Genomic DNA, 14,714 nt, shown 5'->3' on the forward strand with positions numbered 1-14,714 from the left:
GGGTGTTACACATTCTGCGTTCGATGTTAGAAGCGCTTTTTGTAGTAGTGAGCATATATTGACATGTCACATTTGTCTGCTTCAAAGCTGCGAATGCCTCACTTGAATTTAAGATCCCAAAGTACACCTCTCTTGTAAATCTGAAATCCATATTAGAGAATCTCCTATAGTACTCAAACAATAAAAAAATAGTCAAACTCGAATATTGTTCTCCCTCGATTGACAACGAAGGAAATATTTAGTTCAACAAGTTTGAGCTCATGACAAATGAATATTTAAGGTTTATATGGACTACATTTCACCGTTACAAAACAAAAGGTTCAATCGAGCTGGATGCGAAAATTATGAGATCTACCGAAGATATTTTTAAGATGTTGAAACATCTTACTTGATGATGAGATGTATTGTTCGATTTATGTTAACGATTATCGATGTAATGTTTCATTTTTATGTATGTCATAACAGTTATCGATGTTAATTTATCTCTGTTTTAGCATCTGTTTCATTTCTGCATTTGTTTATCATCCAAAAATACCCTTTAGTAAGGTACACAAATATGCATTTTTCGGATTAAATTTAGTCATAGAATAGAGACGTCGCTAAAAAACGAATGAATTTTTCGGAGATGCATTTCTAAATTTTAGAGGTAGTTTTAATTTTTCACTACGTGGAGAAAAAATACATAGGGTTGGTGCATAAAAAATCTCAATTCTTTTCCCACAAATTCAACTTCTCATAAATTCTAGGAACTCACAAAAATACCACCAGATTTTCTTGAATCCCCATTAAAAACATATTCTAGGTTCTAGAGTCCGAAAAACCCTTATAACACAAAAAAAATTCTCTTACCATCATTTTTTTTAAAATTGACCGTGTTTGAATTCTACAATATAGACTACTCTTTTTGATTTTTGATTGTATAATTTGATTAAAAAATCTTGTTCCTTTCGGTCAAGAAGCGTTTTCTTTATGATGAATATGGTCTGGTCCAAGCAGTCTCGAGCTTGAAGATCTTATGTGTCTTATTGTTTTGAATGGATTGTGGGTGCTACCTACAAACACTTCGATGCCAGATTAGTGACTATTGCATATGAGAGGCATAAAGTTTAGGAAATAAACATCTACCTTGACGATTGGGGTCCTTTATATAGGATTTTACTAATGTTTCTAGAGACCTATAATCTTTAGTCCAATCATTATCGTCCATATAAACAGATTTCAGAATATTCTTATGTTAACTGATAATCATATGTTCCAATCATTTTCCCAAATAAAAGTGTTTTCTATGGGGTTTCCATGCCTGTTCTTAAGGTCTAAGAAACATTCCTTTGTATAATAGTAGTGATAATGGTATTTCCTCCTACGGCCTTCTTCTTTCTTGTGAAAAATTAGGGAGTGGGGTCACTTTGTCCTCAGATGTCAGAATATTCATTATGTCATCTGTTGATGTGGTAAAGCGGCAAGCAACAAAAGTTTTGGAAATATTTATCCGGGAATTTATCGTGTCCACAGAGATTAGTGATATCAAACTGCCATTCAACAGTTTCCACAATTATGAGATTGGGTTATAATGGGTTTAGATGGTAAATGCGGAAATTTAACTTATGAACACAAAATAAATTCATTCTTCAAATAGAAGAAACTATCAAGTATTGCATATAATATACTCTTCACAAACTTAAACTTATTGACCGAATATACTCAACTTGTAACCTATCAATATTACCACATGTCAACAACACAACCCACAACATTATATAAGTGACGATCTCTCAGACACCTAAACAACACATGAGAAATTCGAGCTTCCCGTAAATGTCGATCTCTCAGACAAACACGACCACTCAGACGCATTAAGCACTAACACTAAGTGATTATCAACCTAATCCATCTCTACAATTAAGTTAATAGAAAATCATCCTAGATAAGCATTAAAGCCCTACATCTCTATAGCAACTCAAACACATAGCAACAAAGCAACAATCTAACACAATAATCCATAAAAATATGAAAGCAAGCTTTATATAACATAATAGTCAACAAATATACATGAGATCAAAGTATATACATAACAAAACTCACAAAAGAAACTACAAAGAGAAGAAATGGAGAAAAACCCAAAAATCTCCCGGTTTGTCGGCTCCGATTGATGAAGGATTCAACCCCGGATCATCCATTTGACAGCTCCAATGTGTTTTCTAGCATCATTCCACTCAAAAAATGCTATTGGATGAATTGGAGCTCTAAAATATCCAACCATCCTTGAAAAAATGATTTCCAACAGCTTTATTGCGTTTTTTGCCGACACTGCTTCGCCCGGCGACTAAAATGGTTCGCCCGGCGACTCCAGGCAGTAGCAAATCACATTTTTGGGCCAGTCGGGCTCGCCCGGCGAGCCTAATCCTTCGCCCGGAGAGTGACACCAGTAGCAGAAAAATTCTGCACTGTTTCAGCCATAACTTGAGAACCGTAACTCCGATCTGCGCCCGGTTCGAAGCGTTGGAAAGCTTATTCCATGCTCTATCCAATAATGAATGAATATCAACTAAATTGATGATTTATTTTTATTTGATTTTGAGATTTATTCGACGATTCGTTGGTTCCGTCGCTCAAAATTGCGCGTTTTGAAGACGTGTCTTTGGCACTTTATTGCTCGTGCTACAAAAGCGACTCGATATCTACAAAATGAATAGAAAACTATCAAATGGTATATAAATGAATAAAAACTCAATTAAATCCTATTTATACATATTTATACAAAAAGCGGGGAATTATTCAGAGAATATAATACAAAAGAATCGATAAGTGCCACAAAACAATAGTAAAAATAACGAATTTCTAGCACTCAACACTCTCCCCAACTTTATACTTGTTTGTCCTCAAACAAGAAACAAACAACTCAAAGAAACGAAAGCGATCAACCAAAGAATCACGAATCGACAAGTTTTGAAAAACGGAAACAAATGTATGGCTCAAATGAAAAGTGGTACACACAAAGTAAACACTTACCACTAAACTACGACGATAACATAAACATGAAACAAACGCAAAGAACAAATAATATACCAAACATTCTAAAACAATACTAGTTCAAAAATGAATCACACCTAGCAAAATGAAATCATCGGTAGATGACAAACACACAAAATAAGGTAATTTCACTCATCCACAATCTTGCAAACAAAAGACTAAATTATGCAGTCATCCAAAAATTATGTTGAAAACACAAATGCAAGAATCACAAGGACTTTTCAAGGTTGTAATGTGGCTTGGTTAACAAACAAGGGATAATTCCTAAGGCTAATCGAAACAAAATTTTGCCCAAACCTAAGGGAGTGATCAACTCACAAAAGTTCAAACACAAAATTCCAATCAAACTTCCTCATCAACCCACATTTCACACCAAAGCACCATACTTATCTGCACAATTATTCAAACTCTTTTTTTTTTCTTTTTCAAAACTTTTCTCTTATTTCTTTCTTTTTCTTTTCACTTTTTTTTTCACATATTTTTTTTTCTTTTCTTTCAACTCATAGCAATCAACCAATAAGTACACAATCATTCTCTCCTCAACTTGAATTCAACCATATTATCAAAATGTGAATACTCCCTACTTTCTAAGGCAAGGTAAAAATTCAAACCAAAAATCATGATTAAGGGTTCAAGAAAACAAAGAATCAACATCCATTCAAAAATGAGAACCAAACACTCATAGACAAGCATTTAGCAAAAACAACATGGACATTGACAAAAAGGCTCAAAGGAGGTACTAATGATCACACACTCACAAGATGAATTGTCTATTTGGCCAAGGTAGTTGTGCTCAAAATGAAACAAAAATGCCTTGATCCTTTCCATGCTTTCATATAATCAACACAAACAAAAGATTAAGCATAATAAAATCCAGTTAGAACAAGAATGTGGTCTCCAGCATATGTAAATAATGGAAAGCTACCTCACAAAAAGGGTAGGAACTAAAGTGATTCACAAACGAACAAGTATACAAAAGAATGAATGACATAGAAATTGTAAAAAGCCTAAGTAACATGAATATGCTAAAGTCTAGAAAGCGATAAAACATACCTTGAATGTGTACAAAACTTAAACAAAATCATTACCATACACTCGCAAGTCAAAACGATCAAACTTGGAAAATCACCTCAAATTCCTCAAGCTACTCGAAACAAGCTCAAAGACAAACACACAACTATTAATATACACAAACTAAAAGACCAGATGAAATTGTCTAAACAAATTTAAAAGTGAAAATATGAAATTTAAGAACTGGTCCGATCTAAATTTGTTTAGACAATTGCATCACACTACCTAAACTAAACACAAACTAAAAAGAATAAACATGCTTGCTTTACGTCGTAAGCTCGACGCCTGTTATTAAAGAAAGTTCCTTCAAGTTACTTCCGTCCGGCTATTCCTAACAACACACAAGCAAACGTGAAAAGAACAAACAATGATATAACAAATTTACAACTATAAGTATAAATATAAACAAGTAAGACTATACAATATGTGCGATATATACAAAACTCAAAACAAAAGAAACTATTGCAATGCAAATTCAATAAAACACCAATCCCCGGCAACGGCGCCATTTTGTTGATGTGGTAAAGCGGCAAGCAACAAAAGTTTTGGAAATAATTATTCGGGAATTTATCGTGTCCACAGAGATTAGTGATATCAAACTGTCATTCAACAGTTTCCACATTTATGAGATTGGGTTATAATGGGTTTAGATGGTAAATGCGGAAATTTAACTTATGAACACAAAATAAATTCATTCTTCAAATAGAAGAAACTATCAAGTATTGCATATAATATACTCTTCACAAACTTAAACTTATTGACCGAATATACTCAACTTGTAACCTATCAATATTACCACATGTCAACAACACAACCCACAACATTATCTAAGTAACGATCTCTCAGACACCTAAACAACACATGAGAAATCCGAGCTTCCCGTAAATGTCGATCTCTCAGACAAACACGACCACTCAGACGCATTAAGCACTAACACTAAGTGATTATCAACCTAATCCATCTCTGCAATTAATTTAATAGAAAATCATCCTAGATAAGCATTAGAGCGCTACATCTCTATAGCAACTCAAACACATAGCAACAAAGCAACAATCTAAGACAATAATCCATAAAAATATGAAAGCAAGCTTTATATAACATAATAGTCAACAAATATACATGAGATCAAAGTATATACATAACAAAACTCACAAAAGAAACTACAAAGAGAAGAAATGGAGAAAAACCCAAAAATCTCCCGGTTTGTTGGCTCCGATTGATGAAGGATTCAACCCCAGATCATCCATTTGACAGCTCCAATGTGTTTTCTAGCATCATTCCACTCAAAAAATGCTATTGGATGGATTGGAGCTCTAAAATATCCAACCATCCTTGAAAAAATGATTTCCAACAGCTTTATTGCGTTTGTTGCCGATACTGCCTCGCCCGGCGACTAAAATGGTTCGCCCGGCGACTCCAGGCAGTAGCAAATCACATTTTTGGGCCAGTCGGGCTCGCCCGGCGAGCCTAATCCTTCGCCCGGCGAGTGACACCAGTAGCAGAAAAATTCTGCACTGTTTCAGCCATAACTTGAGAACCGTAACTCCGATTTGCGCCCGGTTCGAAGCGTTGGAAAGCTTATTCCATGCTCTATCCAATAATGAATGAATATCAATTAAATTGATGATTTATTTTTATTTGATTTTGAGATTTATTCGACGATTCGTTGGTTCCGTCGCTCAAAATTGCGCGTTTTGAAGCCGTGTCTTTGGCACTTTATTGCTCGTGCTCCAAAAGCGACTCGATATCTACAAAATGAATAGAAAACTATCAAATGATATATAAATGAATAAAAACTCAATTAAATCCTATTTATACATATTTATACAAAAAGCGGGGAATTATTCAGAGAATATAATACAAAAGAATCGATAAGTGCCACATAACAATAGTAAAAATAACGAATTTCTGGCACTCAACATCATCTAATGGTCATATGCTCTAATCATTTTCCCAGATCAAAGTGTTTTTTATGGGGGGGCATGTTTTCTCTCGAGGTCAAAGAAACATTCCTTTGTATAATAGTTGTGAGAATTATATTTCTTCCTCTGGCTTTCTTCTTCCTAGAGCCAAATTAGGGAGTGAGGTCACTTTGCCATTAATTGTGGCTTTAGTGTTGCCATTCTATTCTTGGGGTAGCATTTACTAAGCTTTTTTCCTTGAAGGGGAGATTCCTCGTCAATTTTCCCTTTGGATGACATTTGAATCTTTAGAGACCAAATGTTATAGCAAAATAAATATAATGATTGATATATTCAAAATGTTGGGAATTGTAAACATGATATTACCATTCTAGATGGCTAAGGCTACATCAGTCTAGTCATATATTAAAGTAGTAAGTAAATAACACGAAATTAAATAACATAAAGCTTGCGGTTATAAACTATTCTAGAATTATTGGTTAACCTTTTCAAAGTGTTTCAGCCTTCTGGTTGCCTTGGCTTTCAAGTCCTCCAATGTCGACTTTGACTCTTTCCTATATATCATCTAACTTGACAATGACATGCAAGGGTTCCTTTGCATTTGTATTTCCTTTACTCTTTGACTTTTTAGGCTCATTCCTTCCTTTAATCAGTATTTGTTCCGTACCTTTGGTGTTCGTCTTTTCTTGGTAGAGTTTAAAGGACACCAAGAAGAAGGACGTACATGCCTCCAAGACTACTTCCACAGTGGCTACAATGTTTTCATCAGTGTAATTATTCAACTTTCACTACAACACGGAACAGCTTTCACAGCGCTTTTTTTGGCCTTTAACAGCGCTTTAAAGCGCTGCCATAGCCAGCGCTGGCGTAGGCTACGAAAGCGCTTTTAAAAGCGCTCTGGTAGACCCCCCCTTTAAGAGCGCTTTTATGGAAAAAGCGCTCTGGTAGGACCCCCTATTAGAGCGCTTTCCTGGAAAAAGCGCTCTGGTAGACCCCCCTTTAAGAGCGCTTCTTAGTAAAAGCGCTGGCAAAGACCAGTAAAAAAGCAAAAAAAATTAAAAAATTACGCAGCATACAAAAGCGCTTTTGGAAAGCGCTCTGGTAGGCCCCCCTATGAGAGCGCTTTTTCCAGAAAAAGCGCTCTCATAGGGGGGCCTACCAGAGCGCTTTCCAAAAGCGCTTTTGTATGCTGCGTAATTTTTTAATTTTTTTTGCTTTTTTACTGGTCTTTGCCAGCGCTTTTACTAAGAAGCGCTCTAGTATGTGGACCGTTGAAGAAATAACCTCAAGGTTAACAAGCATTGGACAACCTAAATATGCTTTTTATCGTATGGTCGTGTTAAACTTTACTTCTATGTCCTGAACATTTTTACTACAAAGATAGATAATTAAAATACGTAGGGATTAAGGGGAGACATTGTCCTTTATAGTAAAAATGTTAAGGTCAAAATCTAGAATTGTACCACTAAGATCATCCAAAGCTCTGTCAAAATTAGAGTTCATACCAATTATCCTGCTGCCTCTCATTATATGATCATGTAACAACCAATAGTTGGCCCTGAAAGCCACAAAATCACACAAGGAATCATATATTATTGAGTACAAACCTAACCCTCAAACTTTATAGGTAAAGAGGCCACACTCTCTACAACAAAAAATACATTTTATGACAACAATTTCACTTCACGTAACGAAAAATCAAGATATAATTCTTAGACTTGCCACTTTTTTAATTTTAAAAATATACAATCTATTCCGCCAGTTTTAATTGAAAACCGAGGGGTAAACTAATTCAAGGCACATGCTTCGAATCCCAACAATTTCAGCTTATGTTTTTATTTCATTAAAAGAGGCGCCTTACTGCATATTTTATTTTTAATCCAAAAATAAGCCACTTTTCAGCTCAGTTATGTTTTTCAACTGACATGAAATTGTTTCTTTGACATATATATATATATATATATATATATATATATATATATATATATATATATATATATATATATATATATATATATATATATATATATATATATATATATATATATATCCTTGTAGCTTTCAGTTTCACTAGCCCAAAAATAACACATACAGAACTCTAATGAAGAACCCTAAACAACGAGAGCCTTAAACATATATATCATCCTCAATACGAAGATGATATGTGTTAAGGGATCTCGTTTGATACTTGTCCGAATGAAAGGCCCAAATAAGTTTTTTTCACTTCTTTTTTACAAATCTTATACGTCAAACATCACTGCTCATGTCACGTTAATGTTGTTATTGTTGTTGTTTGTTGTTGTTGTTGTTTGTTCTGGTTGTTGTTGTTGTTGTTGAGACCCGAAATCCTTGAGATTTAATCTTGTTGTTGTTGTTTAAACTGAGATTGATGTTATATGCTTATTGTTGATGTTGTTGTAGTTTTATTGAGAGATTTTTTTAGTTGTTTTTTAATGTTAGTTATTGTTTTTGTGTTCTTGATGTTATTGTTGTTGTTGTTTTTAAGTTGTTCTTCTTCTCAAAGTTATGAAAATATATATGTTATAGTTTAGTTGTTCTTATTGCGTCTCAATTTGAGATTGATATTTATATTATGTTTTTGTGATTTTTTGTGCAACTCTTATTTTGTTCCATCGAACTTGTGAAAAGGATATTATAGTGACAGAAAATACAATTGAGTTTATTATATTTAATATCGATTGTTTGTTTCACTAACCTCTTTTAGAACATATAACCTATTAAATTAATTTTGGAAATAATAATATGAAAACTTATGTTGTATTTGAAACGCATCTTACTCTAATTAATGCTTTTCTAGCATTTTATAAGTCAACATACATCTCATATTCTTTAATGGTTAAATTTTCTTCAATACTCCTAGTTTTCGTTCAATTTTCTTCCATACTTGTTTATTTTACAAAGCATTAAATTTTATATTTTCAAGAATGAATCAGTAGAAAAGGAAGTGTTAAATAAAGAACTTGAAACATTGAAGAAATTCTAACCTTGAAAGAATGTGAGATGAAAGATGAGTTATAGAATGCTCGAAAATTATTGATTATTGTAATTTGTACATCCAGTATAACATAATTGTTCATAAAATTATTTTGTAATCCAATTTGAAAAGTCATATGTTCAATTAGGACTTGCTGAAATAATCAATCCACATTAAATATAATAAACTCAATCGTGTTTTACCCGTCTTAAATGTCAAAGCCAAGGGGAAAGGTGTTTTCGCCATTTAAAACTCCAAAAAAGGATCTCCCTGATGATCAAACCCTTGACCTCTTTACACATTACCTTTCAGTGGAACTAAAACTGAGAGATAAAGTGACACACTTTTTTATGACATCCTTCTTTACCTCGCATTTGAAATTGAGATATATAACACCTCTTTTCCAACTGAGATTAAATGTGTTTTTCGTAGTAGTGTCTCCATTGAAGGTTGTCGAAAAAAGAACTCCACCAATCACGATGTCTTCAACCACCATTCGTAACTCTTTATCAAACCAAATATTTTCTTCCTCCATGTGAATCGACTAACAAGTTATTAGGACACAATTTTTTTTAGTGACGCCCATGCAGGATCCAAGTATAACAAACTCACTTAATGGATCCCTTAGTTATAGGAGAAGATGCCTTAACTCAAAAAACCCTGACAACTTTCTTTATGAAAAACTTCTCGATAAAACCTATATCGCGACTAATAACCCCTCAAAGCAATTTCATCATCAACAACGTCCTCTTAGTGTCTAAAGGGAATAATAACGAATTTTACTATCATCCCATGAAGACCAAAAGATCTTCGTCTTACGAATATTTAATTCCATGCCTAATCTTGGACCTACCTCCTGAATAATGTGAACGACTTTAGCCACCTCGTGTGAATCCCCTATGATTGTCCCATAATTAAGATACTGGACATGAAGAAGCTCATAATTGTCTCTAATCTTATGAATAAGAGGGTGTAACAAGGAGAAAAAGGGATCGACCCTTATAGGTCACCTTGATGCACTTTAGTTGTTGAGATAATATGTCTACCTCCTAGGAACAACCTTGTTTCCTGACAATAAAGAAACTCAACACAAAAATAAATAGATGGACACCTCACCCTCACTTCGCACAATAAGGGTGATTAGTTTACCATGGTGAAGGCATTCGAGAAATATATCGTGAGCATTGCCAAAGAACCGTCTTCATGTCAGTTGCTCAATACCCTGTTAGCACTGGGCAAAATGGCCTCAAGACCACATAATACCTCGACCCTAAATTGGAAGTAATTGAGGTATTGTGCCACATCTTTACTAACTCCTTTCATTGAAACCTTGGATACCAGACGCCTCAAATAGAATCTTCATCAATTGAGTGTATCCCACCATCATGCTTCAATAACGACATCAAAGGTGTAAAAGCTACAAACTTTTCGGGAATCTTCCTCTTAGCCGTAAGCTAACAACTATAGTGGCTGCATATAAAATATCTCTTGCCACAACCGAACCTTTTCCACACATAGCATTTGATATGTGTTGAACTCGCAAATCAATTTTACAACATAATATTCTTCTGGGGAACGATTTAATGCACCTAAGAATAGTGTCAACTTCAACCAACAAAGGAGCTTCAACGAACAAGGTGGTCAACATAAAAGGAGCTCAAAACATTCATCGTATCTCCGTTATAGGGATCCCTTATATTCTAAGCCTTTACCACAGATAAATAACAACTGAACCCCAAACACTTATAGATCCTGGCTCAACGACCACCTTATACAAAGCATCTTTCAATGTATTGCCATAAACAAACCCTGATCACTCTCAATGAGTTTTCATATCGAACTATTTTATTCCTCACTACAAAGGTGTACTACAAAGGTGTAGTGTCTTAAGATGAGACACCATGTGAAAAACACCCTTATTTACATCATTGTCATCAAGACAACAATAGAACTTTTGAAATAGACAATGCAAGCTTTTTATAAATAAAATAAAAAAAATCAATTTTTTAATAATACATTAAGGCCAAAATAAACATTGTAATTATTATATTTTAAAGAATCCATAACTTTAAAAGAAATACTCTCAAGACCCAAACTTTATCACTAGAACCACCTTTAAAATTATATTATAACAAACTCAATTCTATTATACAACATTGGAATTTCCCCCCCTTCAAATCAGCCTTAATTTGTTACCGGGCTAAATGCAAAACATGTTGAGCAGAAGCTCTAATTATATACACAATATTTTAATCCATAACAAAGGACAATATAGTTAAACAGAGAAAACTGTATGTACTTCCTTTCTTGTCCTTCAAATAAAAAACTCACAAGTTTGGATCTTCATTTCCGCTGCAGCCACCAGAACCCTTGAGTTTTAAGGACGCAAATGTTTTCACTATGGCAGTACTAGTAGTACTAGTAAGTGTAACCACCACAAAGGATTAAATTAAAATCTCATTTTAATATTAGTTTTTTTAAAGGGTTGTTTTTTTGATCTTAGTTAACGTCATTTACAAATCAAATCAAAAGCACAAGTAACACACAACTAGGCATCTTTTCCCAACCTGCAGCATCCAACGGGTGAATAGTGCAGATTCCATAAAACACAGTTTCAGAATTTGAGTTTTCCCATTTAACACCAAGCAAAAGGGTCATTGTAAAAATCAATAAATTATAGTTTAATCTGAACTAAAATTTTGTTGTATTTATAAAAGTGTATAGTAAAAATAAGATTCTGTTCTCACTTGACTCGTATCTCAGTAACTCTCTTACACACCATATTTACACAAATTATTAATCAAATCACATCCACATTTTTACTATGCTTATTTATTTTTAACTTATAAAATAATATACCAAATACTATATAATAATAATACTCCATATTTGAAATTAAAACCCACATATAATACACATGCATATAAATAATGACAGAAAGCCTCAGAAGAAAAGGCAAAGTTTTTCCATGTTGTACGTTAAGATAAGGAAAAAGACAAGAGCACTCAAAAAATAAATAAAAGCATTGAAAAGAAAGATAAAGAGATGAAAAAGGGAAAAGAAAAAAAGATAAAGAAGTAAACAATCACTCACTTTAAAGTTATTATTATTATGAACAACAGAGAGAGACAGACACCAATGTTGGTAGAATGTCAAGTTCAGCGCAAAAGAAAAACAAGACTAGAATTTTGTTATAGCTAACCACAAACCATTTTGTTCTACACACATATATCACCAGCAAGAGAATTTACTGAATTATGCTCTGGAACACAATAGTAGTTTCTTTAAGGTACACAGATAGTAAAAAAAACAAGCAGAACCAAAATTCTTATAATTATTAACCCTTGAAGAAAAACAAAGCTGTACACATTACACAACCAACAGAGTACTTGAAACATGAAAGATAGATAGGACTCTCTGAATTCATATCAAATCAATTACTACCTACAGTAAATTGAACCTAAAATAGTGTCAGCAAGTGGAAAATTTAACTGCATCTATAATAATAATATCACCATTCTTCCTTCAACAATACCCAAAAGAGGTAATTTTTACCATTCTTGCTTCAAGAATAATAGCCAAAAGTGGTAATTAATTTTACTGCTTCAACTGAACCCACTCATAACGTCCTTCCAATGGCACGTCCTTCACAATATCAAAATTATACCTGCAAATTAAATTTACCCAAAACTATATCATATATTTGCACACACACTACCTAACAAATAATATAAATTTTTTAATAAACATTCTCACTAAAAGTGTCACCTTTTGATTAACATAAATATAATTTAAATTTTTTTTAAGTAATAACAAAAATATATAATAGATTATACATAAATAGCAGGCAAAATTATCTTGACACATGTAGTATTTTGAATTCATAAAAATAAAAGTACTCATTTGTTCATACTTGTTTGAAAATTGTTTCTGGATATTTTCTTCAGCGGCGGAGAAGAACTCATCAAGTTCAGATTCGGACGGTGTCTTTTGCGGCTTCTTCTCAATGGAATCAACCTCTTCTTCTTCGCTTAGACTCATCTCTCTTCTCCTGCAACAATGTTTCGGTTATCAGAAATAATGAACATTAGTTATACGTGCATGTTAGGGAGTTACATATATAATTCATATTCATATCATCCACATTTATTTACTCACACAATATTCATTTCAAATTCAAAATTAACTCAGTTTTTTTTTTTTTTTTAAATTTGAAAAAAATACAAAGGAAATTAAATAAAAAAAACTGACTTGAATATTTAATTATGATTGAAACAAACCTTATAACTTGGTCGTGGCACGTGGACGTTTCAACTTGGTGAGGACTTTGAACCTGAAAATGCGTTACATTTTTATTATGTTTAGGTGAATAAAAGCGCATTAAATCATGTATGGTGTAAAACAGTAAAAACGTTTACCTCTTGAGATTCTTCGAAGTTGTTAATGATGTTACTTGAGCAAGAACATGGGAATGATTCTTCATCGGAAGTGAGGGTGGAGTGGCATTCCTCCACCATGTTGATGAAGGTGAATCTTTTGAATGGAGGTTTATTATTATGGTGAAATGTTTCAGTACTTTTTCTTTTTCTTCCTAAGTTTGGCATGTTCATTGTGAATTGGAGGGAGTTGTATGTGGTGATGGATGGAAAGAGGCGAATGGAGGAGTGACACGTGGAGGTGAGAAACGGAGGGAAAGTTGTTGTTGTGGCGGTTAGAAGAGGAGAGGAAGAGTGATGAGAAAGAGTGTGATTATATATAAGATTGTTGTTGTTAGTAGTTTGTTGCTTGGGTGGGTCAGATATGGTGGTGGAAGAAGAATTGGTCTTCAGGCGAAATTATTGTGATTGTTTGTGAATGACGATTATATCCTTCATTTCATTTTATAAACCCCAAACTGCCATCGTCTTTCTCCATCAATGTGATGAGTGGGGTAAAATTTATAATATAAATGTTCTTTGAAAGAACTAAAAACAGCAATTCAATAAAAATTCTTTACAACATTAGTTTTGTTGCGAAGAGAAAAAAAAATCAAATACTTATACATGTATCAATCTAACCTATACAAAAACATATAACTCATAATCAAGATAATGCAAGGATAACGCAATCATAGATCAAATAGTATCTCAAGGTCTAACAACATCTAATACCATGGTATGGTTTATCATTCAAAACACTTTGCCCGTATGCCGATTCGTCGATTCGTGTTTGAGGATGATATAATGTTATAATCTTTCACTCAAAGTATTTCGCACTATACACCTAGTGTTTAAACAACTATATAATTTTAGGGGACAATTTCACTACCCATCACAAAAAGTTCGGTAATGTATCTTCAACTAATGATATGATTCCATCTAATTTAACACATTTAATTATTTGTTAAAATACTACAAATATTTGTTGTTTCCAAAGCTTTTTACAAAGGAGTAACATTACCCAACTTTTTGAGTTGGCTAGAAAAGAATTCACCATAATTGTAGTCTTTCTCTCAAAGCGCTTTACCCTGCGCCCCATGTGTCTGAGGGTTGTGTATCAGTAATTCTGTTTTAACATAATGACATCCGAGCCTAGTGAGATAGACCCATAAATAAGTTTCCTCAAATATTAAAAAGAGTACCCCTAATAAGAGGGTAGGCTCCAGGATCCTTGAAACAAGGTCGCACGAGCCCGTTGTAAAGAGACAAAGAACGAGC

At 33.5% G+C, this 14,714-nt stretch overlaps 1 protein-coding gene across 1 annotated transcript; it reads right to left on the bottom strand.

The window, feature by feature from the left end:
* Positions 1–12,204: 12,204 nt before the first annotated feature.
* Positions 12,205–13,851, bottom strand: LOC131607730 (cyclin-dependent kinase inhibitor 7-like). Its single transcript, XM_058879703.1, has 4 exons — positions 13,437–13,851; positions 13,299–13,351; positions 12,932–13,069; positions 12,205–12,685 (listed from the first exon to the last, which is right to left on the bottom strand). The coding sequence occupies exons 1-4, from the start codon at positions 13,626–13,628 to the stop codon at positions 12,616–12,618; spliced, it is 453 nt and encodes a 150-aa protein (XP_058735686.1). The 5' UTR covers positions 13,629–13,851; the 3' UTR covers positions 12,205–12,615.
* Positions 13,852–14,714: the final 863 nt, after the last annotated feature.

Source organism: Vicia villosa, linkage group LG1 (genome assembly GCF_029867415.1).
Source record: "Vicia villosa cultivar HV-30 ecotype Madison, WI linkage group LG1, Vvil1.0, whole genome shotgun sequence".
NCBI lineage: Eukaryota > Viridiplantae > Streptophyta > Magnoliopsida > Fabales > Fabaceae > Vicia > Vicia villosa.

Bases quoted from the DNA above. Each gene is read 5' to 3' on its own strand.
- LOC131607730 (XM_058879703.1), bottom strand. From the start codon at position 13,628: ATGAACATGCCAAACTTAGGAAGAAAAAGAAAAAGTACTGAAACATTT. The intron at 13,352-13,436 runs GTAAACGTTTTT...ACGCATTTTCAG, and splicing joins ACTTCGAAGAATCTCAAGAG to GTTCAAAGTCCTCACCAAGT. The intron at 12,686-12,931 runs GTATGAACAAAT...TTTAATTTGCAG, and splicing joins CAGAAACAATTTTCAAACAA to GTATAATTTTGATATTGTGA.